This window comes from Macaca thibetana, chromosome 4 (genome assembly GCF_024542745.1).
Source record: "Macaca thibetana thibetana isolate TM-01 chromosome 4, ASM2454274v1, whole genome shotgun sequence".
Lineage (NCBI taxonomy): Eukaryota > Metazoa > Chordata > Mammalia > Primates > Cercopithecidae > Macaca > Macaca thibetana.
This window is the reverse complement of record NC_065581.1, coordinates 167,754,530-167,779,663: the sequence shown is the minus strand read 5'-3', so window position 1 is coordinate 167,779,663 and position 25,134 is coordinate 167,754,530. Positions and strand designations below refer to the sequence as shown.

The window sequence follows — 25,134 nt, the reverse complement described above, 5'->3', positions numbered from 1 at the left end:
TTTTGTTTTTCTGGCAGTACCATATTGTTTTAGTTACTGTAGCTTTGTAATATAGTCTTAAATCAAGTGTGATGCCTCCAACTTTATTTTTCTTAAATGAAAAAGCAACCTATGGACTGGGAAACATTATTTGCAAACCACATATCTGATAAGGGTTTAATATCCAAAATTTATAAAGAACTCTTGCAACTCAATAGCAGAAAAACAAATGACCTGATTGAAAAATGAGTAAAGGACCTGGATAGACATTTCTCCAAAGACAACATAAAAATGGCCAAAAATCTATATGAAAAGGTGCTCCACATTGCTAATCATAAGAGAAATGCAAATTAAAACCACTGAGCTAGCACCTCATACCTGTAAGGATGGCTATTATCAAAAAGACAAGAGATAGCAAATGTTGGTGAGGGTGTGAAAAAAGGGAACCTTGTGCACTGTTGGTGGGAATGTAGGTTGGTGCAGCCATCTGGAAAACAGTATAGAAAACAGTAACAATAGAACTACAATATGACCCAGCAGTCCTCCTTCTGGTATATGCTCAAAGGAGAGGCAGTCAACACCATGTAAAGTCATCTGCCCTCCCATGTTCATTGAGCATTAGTCACAACAGCCAAGCTATAGAAACTACCTAAAAGCTCATCAATGAACACAAATTAATAAAAAATATGATACAGGAGTGTGTGCATATGTCTGTACACACATACACACAATGGTATAGCCTGCCATTTGCCACAGTGTGGATGGACATGGAGGACATTATGCTAAGTGAAATAAACCAGACACAAAAAGAAAAAGACTGCAGGATCTCACTTCTGTGTGAAATCTGTATCTTAACAAGAGCTCAAAGACACCAAGATAGATGATGGAAGTGTGGCTAACAGGGTAGACATAGGCAGGGACGGGGAGGAAATGGGGAGATGTGGGTCAAAGGATACGAAACAGCAGCTGCTAGGATGAAGTCCAGGTATCTAATGTGCAACACGAGTGCTCAAGTTAATAAAAACATGGAGTATTAGGGATTTTCCTGAACTACATAGATTTTAGCTGTTCTTGTTACAAATACAAGTAGCGATGTGAGATGATAGATACGAGAGTCTGCCTCTCTACAGTAACCAGTACTATTATGTTCTTATCTGTAGGTATGGATCCCATAAAATCATGTTGCGAACTTCAAATATACACAATATGCTTAATTTTTTAAAAAACAGTAGGGTTTTGCGGGAAAAGGAATCACCTTTGACACCTTCCTTCTGCTGCAATGTGACGTTGCTGTTTATTACTAGTAGGCTTTCAGAAAATATTTGTTGATACACCTTGTTACTTAATGATTATCTCATCTCTCAATTCCATCAGAATGGTATCTGGTAACAGATTTTGTCTCTAAAATAAACTATTGATGGCAGTTCTGGATACATAAATCCAGAATTGTGTCACACACAGTTGGAGAGGAACTTATTTATCAACAGCTATAAAAATATCTGAGTATTTGAATTGCTCAAATTCTAAGCTGATGAGTAGGAAACACAGTATAGCATATGTACCTATTTCAAGTTTATAGGGGAGGATACAATAGAGTATCTTTTTTTTTTTTCATTCAGTTTGGAACTTCAAGGTAAGGTTGCATTACAGAATCTATACTCCTTCCTTAAAATTAGTCATCAAACATGAGCATATATTTAAAACTGTTCACAGGGTACTATGGAGGCTTTTGATAGTAAATAGAAGGTATGACATAAGTTCACTAAGATGTAAAAAATCTACAAGAGAGAAGGGGAAAAGATGCCTGTTTTATAAAGTTAGTTCCCCAGCTTGGATGATGTTTTGTCAGGCATCTCGGTTGTTGCTGTTGTATTTGATCAACTGCACTAATCTATAGACAGTCCCTCTGCTCTGCATAGCATATAGCTGATTCCTCACTCTGAGTTAACATGGCTCACCTGCTCATCTTGTCTTGTAGGCTTACGTGTATGAAATGGGCTCGAGCACGTTTTCTCACCGGCTGGCTGGGCACACAGACACCGTCACTGGAGTGGCCTTTAACCCATCCACGCCCCAGGTACAGTCTTGCTGAGTGGGTGGGGCACCTCTGCTGCATACAGGTCTTACGTTATATTTTTGTATCTTTATGACTTTATTTTGGTGAAATCTTATAATAATTAAGGTTACATGCCAGTGTTCACTGAGTTCAGGGAGAACTTAGGAAATACACTTTTATTGGAGAGAGAGAGAAATAAACCTTTATTGTGGGGAAATGCATCTGGAAAAGTTTCTTTTATAATGAAGGTGTTTGCCACTCAGCACTCGTGCATGTTTAATTGAATGAAACGGGAATGTATGGGAAGACCCGTGGACAAATACGGTTACGTGGGGCACTAACATGAACACCAGTGCCAGCAAGAAAGCAAGCAGCAGAGCAAGTAAAGAACAGGATTTTGAAAGTTCTTACGGAAAAAAGTCCACAGCATTTCCAGAAACTTTTTAAATTAGAATAAAACATGAAAATAACCATTGCAAATCAATTGTATATAAAAATGAATGGTCTTCTATTAAAATGTAGAGGGAGATTTTTTGCAAAGGATTAAAAATATTAGGTATTGGCCAGGCGCAGTGGCTCACAACTGTAATCCCAGCACTTTAGGAGGCCAAGGCGGCCAGTGGATCACCTAAGGTCAGGAGTTCAAGACCAGCCTGGCCAACATGGCGAAACCCCGTCTCTACTAAAAAATACAAAAATGAGCCGGCCATGGTGGTGGGCGCCTATAATCCCAGCTACTCAGGAGGCTGAGGCAGGAGAACTGCTTGAACCCGGGAGGCGGAGGTTGCAGTGAGTTAAGATCACGGCACTGCACACCAGCCTGGGCAACAAAACGAGACTCTGTCTCAAAAAAATAAAATAAAATAAATATCACGTATTAAACTCCAGTGTTTGGGAATAATTTCATTTTGTCTCTTTAAGATTGAGGCTTTGATTCAGAGAATAGCGTCATTGTGTGACTGTGTACTCTGGCCTAGCGCGTGTTATCAGGCGGAACGGCACTCCACACGTGTCTTGTGACCCTGCTCTTCTCCACTAAACAACGTATCGCTGTGGTTCAGGGCATGTTGCTGTGCCTGGCACTCGCGCTACTGCTGCTGTATATTGAATAATACTGAATATTGAAAATGAGTAAGTGCATCTTGTGCTGTCATGGACCAGAGCTTCCATCAGCATCACCGCTGAATTCCATCTGTGGCCCTAATTTATCTTTTCAGTCTGCTCCAGATGGGAATTTGAATTTATGCTTTCGTTCCCTATTACAAACAATACTGAGCCGTACATCTTCATGATGCTTCATTCTTCCCATGAGACTGTGCCATGTGCACTGTAAAGGACCTGCTTTTCTTGATAATATTTGTGCCATCACCTATTCTGCACTTTTAAAACATATTGCTTTGAGTTGTCGTGTTCTTTTATAATCCTTTGAACGGCATTTGGGCAGCGAGATGGAGGGGTGGTCAGGAAAGAAAGATGAAAAGTGCCAAAGCTCGACCCAGCAGGGTGGCAGCGGGGAGAGGGGGAGTGATTTATGGGGGAGTCAGATGTTAGCTGTCTTGACACTTGAGTATTTGGCATCAAAATGTCTTTCAGCCTCACTGAATTTTTTTGAATACTTGAAAATTTTCAGTGAAAAAAAGGTTGGGTAGGTCTCTATTGCCCTTGAGATTAATGAATAAAAGAAACAAATAGGGGCTGGGCGCAGTGGCTCATGCCTGTAATCCCAGCACTTTGGGAGGCCGAGGCAGGCAGATTATGAGGTCAGGAGATCAAGACCATCCTGGCTAACACGGTGAAACCACATCTCTACTAAAAAATAGAAAAACTTAGCCGAGCGTGGTGGTGGGTGCCTGTAGCCCCAGCTACTCGGGAGGCTGAGGCAGGAGAATGGTGTGAACCCGGGAGGCGGAGCTTGCAGTGAGCCAAGATCGTGCCACTGCACTGCACTCCAGCCTGGGCAACAGAGCAAGACTCTGTCTCAAAAAAAAAAAAAAAAAAAAAAGAAACAAATATGGTGTAAATATAGTTATAAAAAATAAAGAGGAAAAAGCAACAAGTTGTAGTTGTCATGAACCTTCGTGATGAAGGGCCACTAAATAACAGGCACAAGAAGCCAGTTATGCATAGGTATACATCATACTGATTCATTAAGTGTAATGATATCATATACTGAATTATAATATATAATTCACTAAGTTGTTTCCTTATTTTTAAAAATTTCCTTTCTTTACTGATATTAGTCTACTTTCTTCCATATATATCACCTCACTACCATTCCTCTGTTTCCCAGCATTGTAAATCAAACAACTGGAAGTCATTTTTATTTTCATACATTGTATTACAATAATTACTTACCATGACTACAGTAACTTTTAAAATATGTTTTCTGATCACTTAAATTTTCTCAGGATTGGACAATATTGGTAATTATTGAAGAGACAGTTAACCACATAAAATTAAGTAAAATTAAGATTTGGAAATAACCACAGGCAGGAAAAGGTTTTGTTAAAAGTAAACATGATAAAGAAGCACTAGGGATGCTGGAACAGGACATCAAAAATCTCCTTCACAAAGGCAATGAAAACAGTCACAGAAATTGTCAAAACCAGCTTTCTTAGAACTCTGAAATTAACCAGAGGCTCGCAACAATCCAAAGAGCGTGTATGCAAGAAAAATCGAAGTGTCAGTAAGACAGTAACCTTTGAAGCCTATCCTGCATAATTTAATAAGAAAGGAGAGCTTCACTTTAAATTGAATACCATCGGTTGGCAAATGAAGTTCTTGTGTGAAGCACAGGTAAAGTTGGAGGTCGTATTTATTTAATACATGATTCCATTTAGCAGTATATGAGGGCACTGCTGTTTTGAAGGAAAGATTGATAGTACTCTCCTAAGCATGGTTTATTTTGTTTATGATATAAAAACATACACACAAGGAAAACATGGGAACAAGTGTGGTGAAATATTAGAAGTCTGTGCCACAAACACCAACAGCATTTCCCCTGTCTAACGTTGGATCTGGTAATGAGAGAATGCTGGAGCTGTGAAAATCGGGGAGTAAAATTGGTGACAGCACAGCTCACACTTAGGGGATTGCTACTTTCTTTTTCTTTTTTTTTTGAGACGGAGTCTTGCTCTGTTGCCCAGACTAGAGTGCAGTGGCGCAGTCTCAGCTCACTGCAAGCTCTGCCTTCCAGGTTCACGCCATTCTCCTGCCTCAGCCTCCCGAGTAGCTGGGACTACAGGCGCCCGCCACCTCGCGGCTAATTTTTTGTATTTTTAGTAGAGACGGGGTTTCACTGTGTTAGCCAGGATGGTCTTGATCTCTTGACCTTGTGATCCATCCACCTCGGCCTCCCAAAGTGCTGGGATTACAGGCGTGAGCCACCGCGCATGACCTACTTTCTTTATTAACTATGATCAGCTGGTCAGAATTTTACAGGCTAGGTCCAGACCTGATGCAGGAAATCCCCAAACTGGGGCTTAGCCCAGCAGGGTTCTTGGCTTTGCTCAGGAAAGAATTCGAGGGTGAGGTGGTGGTGACAGAGCAAAGTGTGCAGCAAAACGGTAGCTGCACCGACAGCAGGGCCACTGCACAGGCAGAGTGGCCCAGAGCAGCACGCGTTGGTCGCTGGCGAGCATAGTTACACCCACTCTTAATTATATGCTAAATAAGGGGCAGGCTATTCATGAGCTTTCTGGAAAACGGGTGGGAGTTCCGGAACCATATAAGGTCACCTCTGGGTTGTTTCCACGCATTTGTAAACTGTCATGGTGCCAGTGGGAGTGTCTTATGCAGATGAATTATAATCAGTACATAATGAGTAACGAGAGCAACCAGAGACTCTGATTCAAATGCTTCAGCACCATCTTGGCCCTAGCTGGTTTGGGCCAGTTCCTGTGCTACATCCTGTTTTGATCAGAAGGGTCATGACCCAGGCTCTGGAAACAAGGCCTGCTGACCCCTGCCTCAGACCCCCTGATTTCTAATTTCTGATGGGTACTTGGTAATGTTCTGTCACACTCTCTATAAATTTAACTTAAAACATGTATCTTACGATAAATACATTTTTAGCTCCACAGTCATTACTGCTACTTTGAAGCGGGCTGTTTTGACAAACAGGTTTAAGGCTCTCTATTCTACCTCCCCATTACAGCCTCATCAAATGATCAGACCTTTCATCTATGACTTAAGCACGTTTTTCTTGATACAATGCAAAGCTGGTCATTGCAGGATGACATCTGACACCAGGAGTAAGCAGGTTTTGGGAATGGCCAGTTCACTATTGACTGTTGTTACCTGGTGGAAAAATGTCATAGAAGCACGTCTGGTGCCACTGACACCCAGGCTGCGATGGTCTTTGCAATCAGGAGGAGAAACTCATGGAAATCAGCTCACCCAGGTGGCAGACTCTGGCTGCTGCCACGTACCTAGGGTGCTGGTGAGAGACCTTATATTAGGAACCTGGAGCATGATGATGTCTATGGCAGCTCCCGCACTTAGTCCTTCATAACACAGGTGTCTATCAGGCTGGAGACGTCTTGTTCTCCCTGAGTCTCTCAGATACGGAATGGTCATTCATAGCATTTGTCCTGTGTATTTTACAAGGTTGCTTGGGAACAAATGATGCTGTGTAAAATAATAACCAAAGCTGCTGCTGAGTGTCCCCCAAGAGCGAGGAGCTGTGTGCGGGTCTTTCCTCATGTTATCCAGTTCTTGCCGGCAGCTTTGTTTGCAGATGTTAGCGCAGCTGTGTCTCAGAGAAGAGTGTGGGGATCCAGACAGATCAGTTTATGTGCAGTTGAGAGTTTGCACCAGCATCCCGACGGCTTCCAAGCCCACGCACTTATGCCCCACTGTGAGCTTCTATGTAGGAAATCTGTTAAGTGCTGCACACATTTGTAATAAGATAAAATACATTGCTTCTGCCATTTGTATTTACATATTTATTTTAAAGTTCTTTTTGAAATTGGAAAACAAACCCCAATCTAGATAGACTTGCCATTCACCCAGAACCTAGGCCGTGTTTGCAAGTCCTTCCGCGCTGAGACAACTTCCTAGCCTCTCACATTCATAAGAGGACTTTCGGGAAGGTAAGCCCGTGCCACTGTTTTTATATCCCAAATGGCAGCCCACATCGTCGCTATGGATAAGAACGTAAACTCTGTGCTGACCTCTCACCGCGTGGGCGCCATTATTCCGGGACCATGTCACAGTTTCACAGTTGGAGAGCACCTTCCAGCTTGAAATCTCAGGACCCGTGTTTCCCCACTAAGCATGCTCCAGGGTCAGCATTGCGGAGCCTCCCAGTAGGAGGATAAAACACACGTTAGAGAAACGCGTTTCCAGAGAAGGGGAATCAATAGGTGAGACATGGATGGGGAGAGAGAGAGAGACAGAGAGAGATGGTTGGAATTTTTTATGTGAATTGGCTCACGCAGTTGTGGAGGCTGGGAAGTGCCACGAGCTGCTGTCTGCAAGCTGGAGTCCAGGAAAGCTGGTGGTTTGTTCCAGTCTGAGTCCAAAGGCTTGAGAATGGGGGAAGAGTTGGGGGGTACTGATGTTAAGTCCCAGCCCAAGGGCAGGAGCCAGTGTCCCAGCGCAAACAGGCAGAAATGCAAATAATTTAAAAGTTGCTGCGGCAAATGCCTTTGAGCTAGGCTTGGACGCTTCCCGTCGCCGCAGTAACGAATCACTGCTGTGGGCCGCGGAGGAAAAGGCCGATTTCCCGACTGCAGCTCCGTGGTCGGGAGGCTGCGGGGCTCACGGGTTTAGCTCCCCCGGCAGGGCGGCTCCGGAGAATCCGGTGCTCGGCCTTTTCCGGCTTCCGGAGGCGCCGCCGTCCTGGCTCGGGGCGTGCTCCGTCTTCCGGGCCGAGATCCCGTTGCTCACTCCGACCGTCTCCCCGCCCGTCCTCCGCGTGTGGACACTTGGTCCTTGTCCTGCCCCTGTGATTACACCTGGGACCTCCACAACCATCCCCCGTCTGGAGGCCGCCGACGCAGCCACACCCGCCAAGTCCTCTTTCCCTGTGGGCGACTCTAGCCGCCCGTTCGCAGATGCCGGACCGTGGTGTGGACATCGGGGGGCGCCATTCCTGGCTCGGCGCGGACGCCCCCGCCTCAGCGCGGCCCTGCCCGGACCCCCGCTCCCAGCCCCCAGCCGCCACCTCCGCGTCACATTCCCACTTTCTCAGGTCGCCCCTGGTGTCCTCCCAGCAACCACCGGCAGGAAATCACCTGTGGGCGCAGGGATCTCGTCTCCTCGTCACCACTGGCATCCCTCTTGTCGCCCATGTAGCTTTTTTTCTTTTTTTTCTTTTTTTCTTTTTTTTTTTGAGCATATTTGAGAGGATCCTTCTTCCTTATTACCAATTAAGCCAGTTTACAGTCACATAAAATACATAACTGTATGATTCACGAGTTTATAGTTACTTAACTGTGTGATTTTCATAATTCTCTCTGTGCTAATTATAAACACACCCTTGAGGAGAGCTGCCATCTTTCTTTGTTTCCTCTACTAGAAAGTACCCTGTAAAGTACTTGGTACATTTTGAAAGATCCTTGAGTTCTAGTCTTGCTTGAAAAATAATTTCTTTCCTTTTCCTTTTTTTTCTTTTTCTTTCTTTTTTTTTTTTTTTTTTTTTTTTTTTGTGAGACACGGTCTCACTCTTGCCCAGGCTACAGTGCAATCACAGTTCACTGCAGCCTCGAACTCCTGGGTTCAAGCAGTCTTCCCGCCTCAACCTCCTAAGTAGCTGATACTACAGGCATGCACCACCCCACCCGGCTCATGTTTTAATTTTCATTTTTAGTAGAGATGGAGGTCTCACTATTTTGCCCAGGCTGGTCTCAAACTCCTGCCCTCAAGCAATCCTCCCACCTTAGCCTCCCAAAGTGCTGGGGACTATAGGTGTATGCCACCGTGCCTGGCCTGAAAAAATAATTTGTTTTATGGTAATCTTCATCTTTTGAGTTTTGTTACATGACAGATTTCCCCAAATACCAAAGGCTTTCCCTAACACTCATGGAAGGTCATCCAGTTCTGTCCAGCATCCCCTTCATCTCGGAGCATGGCCGACGGGTGAAGTCCCACCAGACCTGCTGGCCCCTATGGGGCAAGGTGGAGGCTGGCCAACATCCCATACCCCTTGGTCATGCCCACCATGAGGCCCAGCCCAGCCCAGCAGAGTGGAGAGTGAGTCCCCTGAGGGTGGGTGGACACAGAGAATAAATATTTCCAAACATGAACACACTTTACCACGTTTCATTTTGTAATGTTGAATTTTAGGAGTGGTGTTAATCTGGTGCTAATTGTCTCTGTCTATAGAAGTATCTAAAGCAGGCCCATTGCTCCAAAAGCTTTGCAGCACGCAGTTTTTCCAGTCATGGTTATCAGATGGGTCTCTGAAACAGCAATGGTTCCTCAGGAACACATGGCAGTTAGGCTTAGAAGCCTTCATTTTGCAGTAAAACATTTATTTGATTTTAAGATACATGTTATCCCTTCACTAACATTTGTGAAATTGTTGAACCTGGAAATATTCATCCTTCCTTTTTAAAGTAGCATGTTCTTTCTCTGTTTTATTAAATCCCTGGTGCAACCTACACATAACGTTGTTTAAAATCATGCCCACAAAATGAAGCATGTGACTCAAGCTTTCGTTTTAAGAAAATCTATTAGATGGTGCATCGAAATAATGATTTGAAATTTTTATTGTAGGAAAAGACCCCTCTAAGTTCCAGCCCCGGCATATTAACATGTAAAGTGCATGTGTTGGCTTAGAGAGCGGGCTGCGTATTGATTAGAGTAGGATGTTAGGTCACACAGGGCAGCCCCTCCCACTAGACAGGAAATACAGGCCACCTGCCTTCAACAGGTCAGGGTCAGTGTTGGGGAGTGATAACACCAACCTCCCAGTAGGAGGATAAAACACATGTTACAGAAACACGTTTCCAGAGAAACGGAATCAATAGGTGATGGTGGATGGAGAGAAAGAGATGGATGGATGGATGGATGGATGGATGGATGGATGGATGGATAGGGAGAGGGATGGATGGATGGATGGAGAGGGATGGATGGATGGATAGAGAGAGGGAAGGGTGGATGGATGGATAGAGAGGGAGAGAGATGGATGGATGGATGGATGGATGGATGGATGGATGGATGGATGGATGGATGGAATTTTTTATGTGAATTGGCTCATGCAATTGTGGAGACTGAGAAGTCCCAAGATTTGCTGTCTGCAAGCTGGAGCCCCAGGATAGCTGGTGGTGGTGTTCCCGCCTGAGTCCAAAGGCCTGAGAATGGGGGAAGAGTTGGGGGGTACTGGTGTAAGTCCCAGCCCAAGGGCAAGAGAAGACTAGCGTCCCAGCTCAGACAGGCAGGTAGAAGGACAAATACCAGGGTGAAGCCACTCTCCTCCACCTTTCTGTCCCATTCAGGCCCTCGATGGATTGCACGATGCCCACCCATGCTCCCTGCTTCCTCCCTCTCATCTCATGCTTTTGGGTGACTTCCCTGATGTGAATACGCACTTGCAGAGATAAGCCATTGTCCTTCTAGCTCTCCTTTCCTGGATATGTGGCTGACCTGGCCCCTCCGCAGTGGCGTCTGTGGTGTCAGGACTGAGGATGAGCACTGGGCTGTGAGAAAGGGTTGGGGACAGCGCGCCGGCCCCCACCACGCACTCGCCGAGTGCTGGAAGCTGGCCCACCCTCTCCATGATTTCAGGCTCATGAATGCACGTCGTGAAGATCTGGCACAGTAGGATGAACTTCCCCCCTCTCGCTGGGACGGAGGCCGCACGTTCTGGGAACCCGGCTTTCGAGTGTGTGATCTGGGGCGGGTGTGGCACTCACCCATCTTGTTTCAGGGAACTCACGTCACTTTTGAAAAGCAGGAGACAGATTCCATGACTTGTTTTTGTTTTGTTTTGTTTTAATATGTTTTAATTGTGAAAACAGTTATCCCCTTTCCAAAACTAAAGTTTTGAGCCTCTCAGGGTAAATTTCTAGATATGCTTAAAAAGAAAAAAAGTAATGTTTTTCATCACTGTTATTGCTCAGTTGTCAAAATAAGACTTGTGAGTCTTTTGGAGGAAGAGGATTATACTCGTACTTACAAAATTATTCTAACAATGCCTGTGGCTAAGAGGACTCTCAAAATGAGTAAGGAACCATAACAGCTCACAAGGGACCACAGGCTCTGCAGAGTGGCTTCGGAATCCAAGACTCTGAAGCACACCTGGGTGTCCTGCCAGGAACTGCAGCTGCGTGCCACATGCACCCGGTCAGATGTGACTTAGGGATGTATTGTCAGCTTTGGTTTATTGGACATCTGAGGACAGTGGTATATTTGTCATATCAGTGTAGCTGTTGAACTGCTTAGGATGGGAACACAAATTCAGGAAGCTTCGTAGTTAAATTATCCTGGCTGAGATGGTAGCCAAGCGAGACTTATTTCCAGCAAAAAACTAGCAAGGCAGAAGTATCTCAAAGCAGAGATGCAGAAGATGAAAGCAAGTTGTGACATGAACTGATGGGTTCCTGAGTTTGAAAGTGTGGGCTGCAGAGGGACCCTACCGTTCACACAGGGAGTTCAGGGAGAACAGGAAGCGTGCAGGTTAGGTATGGAGAAAGCTGCTTCACACGCAGATACAAAGAGATACAATTTATTGGAATGGATAACTGAGTCACAAATATCACCTTACCTTATATTATCAAATTGATTTTATATTACTATCACAATAATCAATTTTATCTTTTGTCAGTGGTAAAATAGTTACAGTCATCCCTCGGTCTACGTGGGGGATTGGTTCCAGGTCCCCTGTGTTCTCCCAAATCCTCGCACACTCAAGTCCTACAGAACCCACATAGTCAAAAAGTCTGCCCTCCAGATGCCTGGGTTTCACATCCTGGGAGGCTGTATTTTTGATCCGAGTTTGGTTGAAAAATAATCCATCTCTAAGTGGACTTGCAAGTTCAAACCCTTGTTGTCCAGGGGTCAACTGTAATGAAATAAAAGAGGATTAATGTAAGATGATATAAAAACTCTTTTCGCATTGTATTGGGTAGTTTGGCTTTATTTTCAATTTTTCAGTTTCTCAGTTGTGCAGGATTTATTATAAGGAGACTTGCTTTGGTTTTTCTAGCTATACTGAGTTACATCTAGACCATGTCAGTACTGTTACCCTAGAACACAAGGTAGAAACTTGGGGGGTTCTCGGAGAGTTTCAGTGAAAGACAAGACGCAGACTGGCAGAGGGCTGCATGCAGAGCCCAGGTGCACCCCGGGGGGCTCAGGCCACAACACAACCTCCTGGGAAGGGAAGAATGGCGGAGTGTGGAGGGAAGGCCTGCAGGGCGGCGAGGGGACAGCTGTTTCCGGGGCCGGCATGTGGCGCATTGACACACGCAGGAAAGGCAGAAATGGACATTTGCAAACTGATTTATCTGTAAGATAGTTATGTCATTTAGAGTGGACGTTGACATGGTTTTTAATATTTTGGTACTATAAGTAGTGTTTTGATGTATGTCTTTGGGCATACAATGTTTTTTTGTATGTGAGTTTATTTTCTCCAGATAGATTACTTTCTCAAGAAGTAGTATTACTGAGAAAAATAAACTTTTAAAGGGTTCTGCTATAGACAAATGCTTCTCAAAGTGTTTCCTCTTGTTTGCTTCCTCACCAGCTTTGGTTGTTAACACTTGCATTACCTTTGTTAATTATCAAGAAACAGTACCTCCCAATTTTAATTTACCTCTGTTTGAATACTAATAAGATTGCACATTGTCCCACAGGCTACTAGGTTTTGGAATTCTTTTAATTTTTTTTTTTTTTTTTTGAGATGGAGTTGTGCTCTGTCACCCATGCTGGAGTGCAGTGGCATAATCTTGGCTCACTGCAACCTCCACCTCCCGGGTTCAAGTGAGTCTTCTGCCTCAGCCTCCCGAGTAGCTGGGACTACAAGTTCCCACCACCACACCCAGCTAATTTTTGTATTTTTAGTAGAGACGGGGTTTCACCATGTTGGCCAGGATGGGATGGTCTTGATCTCTTGACCTCGTGATCTGCCCCCCTCGGCCTCCCAAAATGCTGGGATTACAGGTGTGAGCAACCGTGCCTGGCCCAGAATTCTTTTAATTTTTAAATTGCATGTTTATATCCTTCATCTCTTTATATTTCGGACTCAATGTTTTACCTAATGATTGCTGTAGCTTTAATTTAAAACTAAAATTTTCATCTTTGTATTTACAGTATGTTTCCTCTAGATTGGGTTTGGCTTTTTGTGTTTTGTTTTGTTCTCTTTTTCCAGTTTGATTTATCCTGATTATCGTAGGCCTAGAAAATTTTTCCTCCAGAGATTTGTATCTCTGCTGAAATTACAGTAGAACTTTTAACATATTATAATAATTTTTAATTCCTGACTGACAGTGCCAATATCTGGGTTATTTCAGAACCTAGTTCTGTTAATTGCGCTGAGAAACAGTTGGTCTCCCTCCAAACCTCCCCTGCTCTTTGGTGTGTGTTGTAGTTTTTTGTTTGTTTGTTTGTTTGTTTGTTTGTTTTAGACAGGGTCTTGCTCTGTCACCCAGGCTGGAGTCCAGTGGTGTGATCACGACTGACTACAACCTCAAACTCCCTGGCTCCAGTGATGGTCCCGCCTCAGCTTCCCGAGTTGCTCAGACCTCAGGCTCAAACCACCACCCCCGACTAATTTTTTTTTTTTTTTTTTTTTTTTTTGCATTGAGATGCAGTCTCACCAGTTTGCCTAGGCTGGCCTTGAACTCCTGGGCTCAAGCAATCCTCCTGCCTCGGCTTCCAAAGTGCTGGGATTGCAGGTGCGAGCTGCCGCACCTGGCCTGTTGCAGTTTTTGAGTGCTTGCTGGATGTTGAATGTGGAACATAAGTGTTTATGCCAGGATAGCATGGCTCTTTTCCTGCTGATTGCTGGTTTGAGACCGAAAAGTTGGGAATTGAGCTGCATGCTTTAATTATTAAGACTTTGATGAGAGTGGGGTTATCAGAAGTAATCTATATGAGTCATTGTACAAATAGAAATGCAAAGACAGCATGGTTAACTTCTGGGAAACTAAATCTCCAGTGTTCTTCCTTGAGTCATCTTTTTTTTTTTTTGACTAAGGCATGTGGGGTGAAATTTAAATCTGTTTTATTTAGGCCTTACTACTTTGAGGTTTGTGGTTTAGCTTTGCCAAGGAAAAATGACATAAGTATACACCTGGAGGAAAGGTTACTTTCCTTGGTTTTTACATAGGATAAAAACCTGTGATATCTGTGATCACTCTATCAGCTAATTTATAAATTCAGGAGCAAGATTGCACTATTTCCTTCTAAGTACTCATAATTGAAACAGTCTGCTCTGTTTATATATAGAGCAGGGAGTGGGCCTGGCCGAGAGGTGATACTTGTATATAGAGAATACCAGGCAGGGAGTGGGCCTGGCCGAGAGGGTGAGGCTGAGGTGCAGCCTTCTGCTATCCCCTCCTTCCTGGCCGCCACAGGAGGCTCCTGGCCTGCATCCTGTCTTATGAGGAGAGATTTCCTAAATGGAGCTTTTATCTTTTTTTTTTTGAAACGGAATTTCGCTCCTGTCACCCAGGCTGGAGTGCAATGGCACAATCGCAGCTCACTGTAACCTCCGCCTCCCGGGTTTAAGCAATTCTCCTGACTCAGCCTCCCGAGTAGTTGGATTACAGGTGCCCGCCACCACGCCTGGCTAATTTTTGTATTTTTAGTAGAGACAGAGTTTCACTATGTTGGCCAGGATGGTCTCCAACTCCTGACCTCAGGTGATCCGCCCGCCTCGGCCCCCCACAGTGCTAGGAATACAGGCGAGAGCCACGGCCCCTGGCCAATTGAGCTTTTTAAAGATAACGGAAAGGACTGCTGAGAATGAGTAAACCTACATCCGTAAAGAGAATTGCATGATTTACTGCAAGTATTCCTGGGCGTGAAGCATCACGTACACACCGCGGGTCTCGCGTCCTCCTGAAGACGGCACTTCACACTTCACAGTGGTCGGAGAAGGTTCTGTGTCTCTCCTGTGTTCCCCGTGGGTCCCACCTGGTCTGGTGTCTTCATCTGTGTTGCAATTTGTTTTTCATTTCTGTTTTAGTCCTTGTGTTTGTCCTTGTTCGAAGTTAAGTTGTTAGCTACCCAGGTCTTTCTCGTTGACTAAACTACCCCCCAGCCCCATGCTCCATGAAGGGCACCTGTGGTGTCCTTGTGGCCGTGAGTGGGGTGGTGGGACCAGCATCAACCACGAGAGATCTGCTGAGTTCACGTGGGTACGCTATGACCCCGCAGACCATGAAGGTAGATGAGGAGGAAATGGCATTCCGTGGTGCCAGATGGGATGGCATCAGGGTTCTTCCCAGCAGCATGGAAGACACTCCTGCCCTCAAGAGGGCTGAGTACAGCAAAGCCCAACCAACAGGAGACAGAAATAGCTGCCTGCAGCAGGGCCAGAGAATCAGGAAAAGGCACCACCTGAGCCTGAGAGCTCCAGCCCCGCTATCCAAGGGTGGGGTTTGGAGACTTCCACTGTGACAGCAGTTACAAAAAGGGTTCCGCTTGCATGTCAGTTGGGCAGGAAGACTCATTGTGAGTGTAGATGGCTCTGGGTTTTGTGAGAGGGCAAAATCTTTGGTCGTTGAACGTTCTAGTTCCCCTAGAATGGTAACCCCAAGTCACTTCAGATTGGAAAAGGTTTCTTTAGTGGCTTGAATTAAATCTAGAGATGGCAAAATACACCAAAGCCATAGCATTAATAGACTTGCGGAATAACCTGGAATAATTAATATTTAAGTCATTTGCAGTGCTTTAGAGATGTTGATATTTTAAAAGATCTGATTCTAATTTGACATCTATGTTGACCGTGGACTCGTGACTTTTTAGTTGAGAAAAAAAGGAAAATTTTACAAAATTTACATTTTTAAGAGAACTTAAAATTCACCATATTTATACGTTTGCTTTGTTAGATTTTTAATAATCGATTAAGAACTCAGGACCATCTTACGTTTTATTTTTGTCACTTAAGTATTCAAGAAAATCTAACATAGTAAATTTAAAATGAAACTGAACAATCTTAAAATACTTTAACAAAGTTGTAACTGTAACTCATTCCTTAAGGGATTGAATCTGTTCATTGTGAGTTAACTGAACATGAATCAAAGGCTACTTTGCACATGATTGTTAAAATTTACTAGATTTCTAAATATAAAAGCTATTAAATAGGATTAAAAGCTTAAAGACTAGGGTTTTAAAATGTTAAGTGTTTAACGAATTGAATTATAATTTTATAAGCATAAAAATAAAGCACAAATAATTTTCCTGTGTACAAAACCACCTTGGTGCATCAGAAACTCAGGCTGCAGCAGCATCACGGCCCCAGTGGTGTGTGTTGGCCGTTTGCCTGCCACTCCAACCTCTGTGCATTCCTGCTGTCTTTGGGGAATTGTTCGCTGTGTTCTCTGTTAACGAAAGGGGCTCCGAAGCCTTTGGGTGGGCGGTGTCTCTTCCTCTTGGGAGCGAGCAGGGACAGCAAACCACGGGCAGGCGGCTTCCTTCTAAAACCATATTGTGCCACAGCCCTATGATTGATACTCAGACACGGTTCCACATCCCACAGAAAAGTTTCACAGGGATGAGGGGCATGAAATGAAAGAACAACCCATTTCCTCTCAGTTGTGTTTTCTTCTAAGATATGAAATCTTGAAATAAAACAGCTAAGCATAATTACTGGAAAACAGTCCATCCATTTCCATCTGTCCTTCAGGAATATGTAGTATTGGGAAGTTGGGTCTTCCCTGTTTGTCAACCAATTAGCTTAATTTTATTTTCTTTGAAAAGAGAAAGTGAGCATTTTAGGGTTTCTGTTCTCTTCTTCAGCATTTTGAGAATTTGTTTTCAATTAGGTCTTCTACATCATCCACTTTATTTCCCACATCTGCAAGTCTCTACTGAGCTTAGTGACTTGAGTACTGAGCTCAGTGACTTGAAGTACTGAGCTCAGTGACTTGAGTACTGAGCTCAGTGACTTGAAGTACTGAGCTCAGTGACTTGAGTACTGAGCTCAGTGACTTGAAGTACTGAGCTTAGTGACTTGAAGTACCGAGCTTAGTGACTTGAAGTGTGAGCCTGTGTCCTTACTCCCTGGGCATGGCTGTCTCATTTCAGCTGTGCCTTTCCTGTCGTCTCCTACAGATGGTTGCTTATTTTTCATGGAAGACATGTACAAGATGTGGAGCAAGTATGTTATAAGAAATGTTTTGTTTCCTTCAGAAGTGGCTTTCAATATTTTTTTACTTTTAAACTCTTTGTCCAGATGGAACCTTGCACAATCATGGGGGCTTTCTGACTGGGTGGTGGCAGAGCCTGGGACTCACCTCCCGCCTCTTTCTCCTGCAGCCTCTGGTTCCTGAGTGGTTGCCGTCAGACTTGGGCTTCCATGGACCTGTCTGAGAACCACTGGTCTCCCCAAGCCCTCTTGAGGAGAAACTCTTCCTGGTGGAGCTGATGCTCCCTCTCCTGTTTGCAGTGCGGTTTCGGCAGCTCCCTCGGGTCTCTGTTTACTCATCCCGGAGCACAGATGCTGCTTTTCTGCGCTGTGTTCTCAGCACTGGAGCTGGCGGCCCTTCCTCCCAGCTTTATGTCTGGTCTGCAGAGTGGCTGGGGTGCAAACGCCGGCCTCTCCAGGAACACAGTGGACCGCTGCTCTGACTCCTCTTCTGTGGGATTCCTACTTTATTCTCAGAGTTGCAGCCTCCAAGTTGGTGTGGAAAGAGAAGTGCAGGTCCTGGGGGCATCCTAAAAAGCAGGACTCGCAGCCCTGGGTTTTGCTTCTTCTAAGACGGGAATCAGTTGTGGGGCGAGGGGACTGGAAGAGCTTCCAACGTTTCTTCCTGGCCAGTGCAGTTTTACTGTTTCAGAGCGTGGCACAGGTGTGGGCCACACCGTGTTTCTCAGCATGCCGCCTCGGTCTTGCTTGCGGTTACTGGAAGCACCTCCTAGGCTCGCGCTAGAGCGTCTGCGCCGGGTGCTCTGTGTGAAGTTCTCATCTTCTGCTGTTGGGGAGTGTCAGGGAGGCCCCCAGGAGTTCCTGCCCTGGCTCCATTTAGCCGGGGAGTCTCTATAAGAAGCCAAGCTACTTAGAGCTTGAGGACGTCTTACTGGGAATCTCGCACTGGCCAGAAAGCGATACTCCTAAACTAGTCAGTGTACTTGATGGTTCCACCACAGGCACATGCACTGTTGTGCCACGCGGACCATCTATGAGGGTGCCCTTCTCAGTGGCTGCCCCAACCTGAACTCCTCACACCTGTAGGGAAGGTCCCCATTCAAATGGTGTTTCTCACGGACAAAACCCAAGTGTGCGTGACTGACCTGCATGATGCCAGATGTGTGGCATCCCTGGTCCTCCCCAACAGCACCAGTCACCCCAGGTGTCACTGTCACAGTCCAGAATGCCTGACTCATTTCCAGAGGTCCCTCAGACAGCCCCACCTGGCTCGAGCTGCTGCCCATCAGACTCTGGGCCCTGCAGACATTTTTGTTGGCTTGCTTGGTGCCTGAGGCTCCCGGGCATTGCCCAGCACTTGCGGTATCTCTATGTGGGATGCCTCGCCTCTGCCCTGGCCTATTTTTTAAAAATAAAGCCAAGTGTAGAGTAAATATTAATTTTGTTTTTGGAGTTGAGTTCCCAGTTTCAGTGTCCACACCTGTTATCCACTGTCTCAAATGCACAGCTGTGCCATTGATCTTAGTCAAGCACAGACTATGGCCGATTTGGTTACCAAATTCAGTTCTGATACTGTCTGAATCCCCCACACTGGAATCTGACTATCCTTTTCAGAAAGCATTTCTACATGATGTATGCGTGGCCATCTCGCAACACCCAGGGTGAGAGTGAGTGCTCCAGTAGTCTCTAACGTTGCCTCAATTCCAACAGGCCCCGGAATTCAGGTTCCTTGGCTATTTGATTTAAACAATACAAAGATACTCAGTACATGCCCATCTTAATAAATGACGGCACAATGAAAACCAATTAATGGTCATCATCAAAATATTTACGTCGTTTCTCATCACGTGACATGGTTTGAGAGTCTCTTTGAGGCCCCCGGGATAGTGGCCGCTCTCAGGGTCTGTGGCAGGTGCTGGAGGGCTGGCCCCTCTGTGGGGTGGGGACTCCCTTCCAGGAGCCAGGGCTGTCAGACCACCTTGCCCTCACCACTGTCCAGATGAGGAGGGCTGCTGTCTAGCCACAAGCTTTCTTCCCTGGTGTCACTCTCAGAATTGACTTGCGAAATTTTAGAAATCAGAATCAGAGCTTTGTCTAGTGGTGCTATTGTTTACATTACAAAATGTTTTATTTCTTACATAATTGATCTGGTTTCTTCTAATGAATAACAACAGACAAAACTGAGCTATTGAAGACACATTGATCCTAAAAGTAAAAGCTGAGCTCATAATTATCAGTTAATTAGGTGCAGTGGCTCATGCTTTTAATCCCAACACTTTGGGAAGCCGAGGCAGGAGGATCGTTTGAGCCCAGGAGAGCAGTCTGGGCAACATCGTGAGACCTCATTTCTACAAAAATGAAAAATCAGCTGGGTGTGGTGACTCATGCCTGTAATCCCAGCTACTTGGGAGCCTGGGAGGTCGAGGCTGCAGTGAGCCAGGATTGGACACTGCACTCCAGCCTGGGCAACAGAGCGAGACCCTATCTCTAAAAACAGAATGGTTTACAAAACTTGTTCTTTAACATTCATTCTTTAGGAACAGATTAAGTAAAGGAAGTAAAGTGGCTTGGTGCACATGCTCGAACCCTTCCAGCATCTGTGTGATTACGAACACACATTGTGAAGGGAACCCGCAGTTTCTCCACTGCGTAAGGCAAGGCGGGCATACAGATTTCCAGTACCTGGTGGAGGGGTTTTTAGGAGATGAGACTTCAGGGTCGCTTTGAAATATTAAATGGATCACAGATGTGGGGCAGTCTTCTGCCTTATCTGAAATAGAGTCTTAGTTTCCTTAGATGTTTCTAATTTAGAATATTATATAGAACGGCATATTAAAATGTAGTCTTCTGGTGAGTGACTAAAGTTTAATCTTGGTATAAAATTTTACCCCCAAAAAGTTAGGCTTTGCATTTAGAAACTGGCCTTAAGTCTCGGCAGAAGCACACACAGCCACGTTATCAGTTTGTTCACCGGGAAGGGAGTATTGGGTATCTCTTGATTCGCAGTTTCTTTCCCACGCTCGTCAGAGCACATTTCCTGCCACGTAAGCAAGGGGGCGGGACCGCACGTCCAGGCTGGGAGGCTTCTGAGGCTCGGCTGGGCTTGGCTCGGCACGGCTTTCGGCAGGCGTGCAGGTGGAAGGGAGTGCTCGCTGGCAGTGTACCTGGTGGGGGTCTCCCTGGCTCCCGTGTGCTGGTCCCTGGCATGGTCACTTACCTCCCCGACCCATTCTGCACCTGTGGTTGCGTGTGGGGTCCACATGGGTGTTGGCATGAGGACGCGGGCGTTCGTTATGGCATTGGCATGAGGACGCGGGTGTTCGTTACAGTGTTGGCATGAGGACATGGGTGTTCGTTACTTTACTCACTCACACATTTGGTTACCTGAGGCACATCAAGGGCTAGCTGATGGAATGGGTGGCAGGGCCAGAAAACTGGGCTGGGAGACAGGAGCCATGGAGTGTTCCAGTGCTACAAGAGAGGTCAGGGCCACTCCCACGGCAGATGGGTGAGCCCGAGAGTCTCTCGTGGGAGCCAGTGTAAGCACCGGGCTCTGTCCAGGCGCTGAGTGGTAGAGCCGCCTCCAGCTGATGCTGTCCTCCAGGGAGCCTCGCACCTGACTCGCAGCCCAGCACTCTCCCCACATGTGGAGGGTGGTCAGCCATGGAGAGGTCAGGAGGTGGCGAGGGAGGGACATGGATCCAGGAGCCACAAAGCAGTGCAGCCTCTCACAGCCTCGTGTTGCCTGCCGCTGTCCTGGGCCACTGTGATGGTGAATACTGAGCACCAACTTGACGGGATTGAAGGACGCAAAGTATTGTCCTGGCTGTGTCCGTGAGGGTGTTGCCAAAGGAGATTCCCATTTGAGTCGGTGGGCTGGCAAAGGCAGACCCCCCCTCAGTGTGGGTGGCCACCATCCAATCAGCTGCTGGCTTAGCTAGCATAAAAGCAGGCAGAGGAAGGTGGAAGGACTGGACTTGCTGAGTCTCCTGGTCTCCATCTTTCTCCTGTGCTGGATGCTTCCTCCCCTCGAACATCAGACTCCACGTTCTTCAGCTTTTGGACTCTTGGACCTCGGACTGACACTGGTGGTTTGCCAGGGGCTCTCGGGCCTTCGGCCACAGGCTGAAGGCTGCATCTGGACTTCCCTACTTTTGAGGTTTTGGGACTTGGTTTGGCTTCCTTGCTCCTCAGCTTGGAGACAGCCTATTGTGGGACTTCACCTTGTGATGGTGTGAGTCAATTCTCCTAATAAACTCCCCTCCATATACTCCTCTGTCCTGTGAGTCCTGTCCCTTTAGGGATCCCTGAATAATACAACCACTGTCTTGTGAAGGCTGGATCATGTCATGGATGTGACGTTTGTAACGCCTCTGAGCCGCTCAAGAAATGCAGACTCTTCCTTTTAAACCTCCACCCACCCGTGTCCCCCTTCAGGTGTGGGCTCAGAAATCACACAATGAAGGCAGACTCTGAATTTGGAAAGTAAAGTTTCTTATCCTCACGGGCTAGATTTTTACATTGTAAAATAAGAAAGAAAATCTGTTTTGATTAAACTGATGTCTTAATGATGTTGAAGCGAAAGAGATGCTGTGGCCACGTCCCTGTGGCCAGTGCCGCCTTCTTGTCTCTCGTGAGCACAGTTCCGTGCCGCCTTCTTCACAGACATCCCCTCTGCCCTCGGATACAGCTTTTCTTTTAAGGTATGCTTGAATTTTAAACGGAAAATAACCTTTGGTTTGTTAGAGACACACTGATGTTAGTTCAGGCACATGTTTGGAGTTGAAGCCAAGTTGGGTCTGACTGGTGTGAGCTGAATGCTTCAGCGTTCGGGGTCCGGCTTTGTGGAGACCCCGTCGGGGTGGTGGGCTCCCGTCGGGACTCACGCGTGGTTCAGCTGTTACTTTTTTGGCTTTGTTTTGTCTTTTTCACCAAGTCCATTTCTTCCGTCCCTGACCCTGGCTGCAGTGGAGTTGCAGGAAAGAGGTGGAGGAGCCTGGGCTGGACTGCGGCTGGTGGGGCAGCCTCGGGGGCCACGGCGCAGGGAGGCGTCCAGGGCGGACCGAGCAGGAAACATTTCTCCATGTGCAGGTTTCTCTGGGGTCCGCTGTCAGCTTTATTGTCTCCTCACTTGATGCTGCCTCTGAATTTATCCTACTTTTCTTCATCTTAAACTGTGATCTGTGATTATTTTCCAAAAGCCCCAGCATGTCTCCTTTAGACCCATTTGCTCTGGGCATTCCTCCGCAGTGCTGCCGCGCTCACACTCCGGACTCGGAGCCAGCCCAAGCGTTTCCTTCCCCGGCTGTGGCCTCCTCTCCCTGACTTGTGACCTGCAACTCCCAGAGCCTGAGCGGGAGCCGTAGAGCTCTCCTGCAAGCTCATCCTCCACCTCCTCAGCCTCCCCACCCCTCTCTGTTCCTTATTTCACTTCTGCAGATTGTACAATTTTTTTTTTTTTTTTTTTTTTTTTTTTTTTTTTTACCAGTTTCTATGTCTCAAATGCCCCTGAGTCTAACCTTCCATCCAGGTCCCGCTGGTCTCACTGTGATGCCCATGCGCCCTCCCCGCGTCCCCTGCAATCTCCCCTGTCCTGTGCCCGGGCACTCGTGCAGCCTGGCACAGAGGCGGAGAGGCCGGAGCCTGTCGTCCTGCAGAGTTGGAGTCACATCTGTGCCTGCTGAGGCCCCCTTCTGTTCTTAGAAGCCCTTGACACAGCTGTGGGTGCCCCATGCTCCCCCATTTGCTGCCTTAGGGGATTCCCCCAAATTGCGAAAATGTTTACGTACCCATTTAGTTCAAAATACTTTTGAAATTCTCTTTTGATTTTTGTCATTGATTCATGGGTTGTCGAAAGTTAGTGTGCTGTTTGGTTTTCAAATATTTGAGGTCTTTCTTGAAATCTTTCTTTTATTGATTTCCAGTTTAATACTGCATGGACAGAGGAAATGCTTTGCATGGCTTGAATGGATTGCTTTTGCTTTGTGTTCTGTGTCCACCTGAAAAGAATGCAGACTCTGCTGTTGGCAGCGCAGGATCTGAGAAACGTGTCGTGTTGTTTGGGAGTGTCCTCGAGTCTTCTGCATCTTTATGTGGTGTATGTTTGTCCTTTCCAGGATTGAGGGCGGCATTGAAATCTCTGATCATACCTCTAGGTTTTCTCTTTTCCTTGTAATTCTATCAGTTTTTTCTTTTATTTTGAAGCTGCTTTATTAGGTTAGGATTGTTACGTCCTCTTAATGAGTAGACACTTTTATTGTAATGACATAGTGGTCTTTATTCCTGGGAATATTTTTTGCTTTGAAATATACTTTGTTCGAAATTAATGTAGCCACTCTAGCTTTCTTTTGTTAGTGTTAGGATGGTATATCTTTTAAAATTATTTTTTTAAACCTATCTAAGTCTCCTTGTTTGAAGTGCATTTCTTATAGGCTGTATTTAGTTGCATCTTGATCTTTTATCCAATTTGACTATTTCTGCATTTTACTGTGTAGGTTTAGACCATTCATATTTAATGTGATTATTAATGTGATTATGTTTAAAACTCTGTCTTGCTTATTCATTTTCTATTTGCTCCTTCTGATCTTTCTTTTCTTTTTATTTTTCTGCTTTCTTTTGACTCCATTAGATATTTTCTGTATTTCCACTTATCATCTTTTTTTTTTTTTTTTTTTTTTTGGCTTCTTAGGTGTAACTCTTTGTTTAGTTAATCTGAGGTTTCTTTAATTTAAAGTATAAATCCTTAACTGTGGTATTCTACCGTTGAGTGATAGGATGCCACTTCATCTTACAATAGCAAACTTCCATTTCTCCTCTCCAGGCTGGGTGCTATTACTGTCATGCATTTTACTTTTACGGTGTTACGATCTAATTGTTTGTTTTCTGCCCCCCAAATTCATATGTTGAAAGCCTCTCTCCTAAGATGATGGTGTTCGGAGGTGGGACCATCAGGAGGTGATGAGGTCATGGGGGAAGAGCCTCATGACAGGAATTACTGCCCCCATAAAAGAGACCTCAGGGCACTTATTGGCGCTTTCCACCATGTGAGGGGCAGTGAGAATGCACTGTCTATGAGGAGGCCCTCACCAGACACTGCCAGCACCTTCATCCTGGACCTCCAGCCTCCAGGATGGTGAGAGATAAATGTCTGTTATTTATAAACCACCCAGTTTATGGCATTTTTGTGACAGCAGCCTGAATGGACTAAGACAACATTTGTTGTAAATTCCACATTAGGTCATTATCAATTTTGTTTAAACAGTTATCTCTTAGAGATATTTAAATAATAAGAAAAAAATGCTATATATTTGCCCATGTAGTTCCTCAGCAAACCTTTTGAACTTTGATTTTCTTATCTCTAAAATTAGGTGTTGGATTATATGATCTTTCTGGCCCTTGAGTAGGTCTCCCCTCCACAGAGCAGATTGATATGGTGTGAAACTCTGTGAGGGGTGTGTGTGTGTCTGCCTGGGGTAGTATAAAATGTATAGTTTACATTTTTACAGTAGTCTATGTTTTATAAATATATAATATATAAAAACAGTAATAATAAAGCAATCTGATAATTATTGTGTGTACTGGATATGTAGTTGAGGATGATGGGGTAAAGTGACCAAAGTTAGTGTCCCATCAACAACAGGGCCAGCATCAAGCCCATCTTCGAATTCAGAGCTACAGGGACCTGGCCCTTGGACCTGGCTCTGCCGGACACCTTGGTGCTGTCCTGTCAGGCATGGGCAGCCTCCCTGCACACTGGGCTTGCCTGGCTCCCACTTGGAGTTTCTTGTCTGGGCCGTGTGCACACACCTTACTTCTTATTTGTAGCCAAAGACAAAAT

At 45.5% G+C, this 25,134-nt stretch overlaps 1 protein-coding gene across 1 annotated transcript in view; it reads left to right on the top strand.

Moving 5' to 3' along the window:
* The window catches only part of WDR27 (WD repeat domain 27), a 256,015-nt gene that overhangs the window by 118,862 nt on the left and 112,019 nt on the right, over nt 1-25,134 (top strand). The window contains exon 24 of the mRNA XM_050787106.1: nt 1,958-2,056. Within this exon, the coding sequence (XP_050643063.1) occupies nt 1,958-2,056 (99 nt within the window). The remainder of the gene's footprint in view (nt 1-1,957; nt 2,057-25,134) is intronic.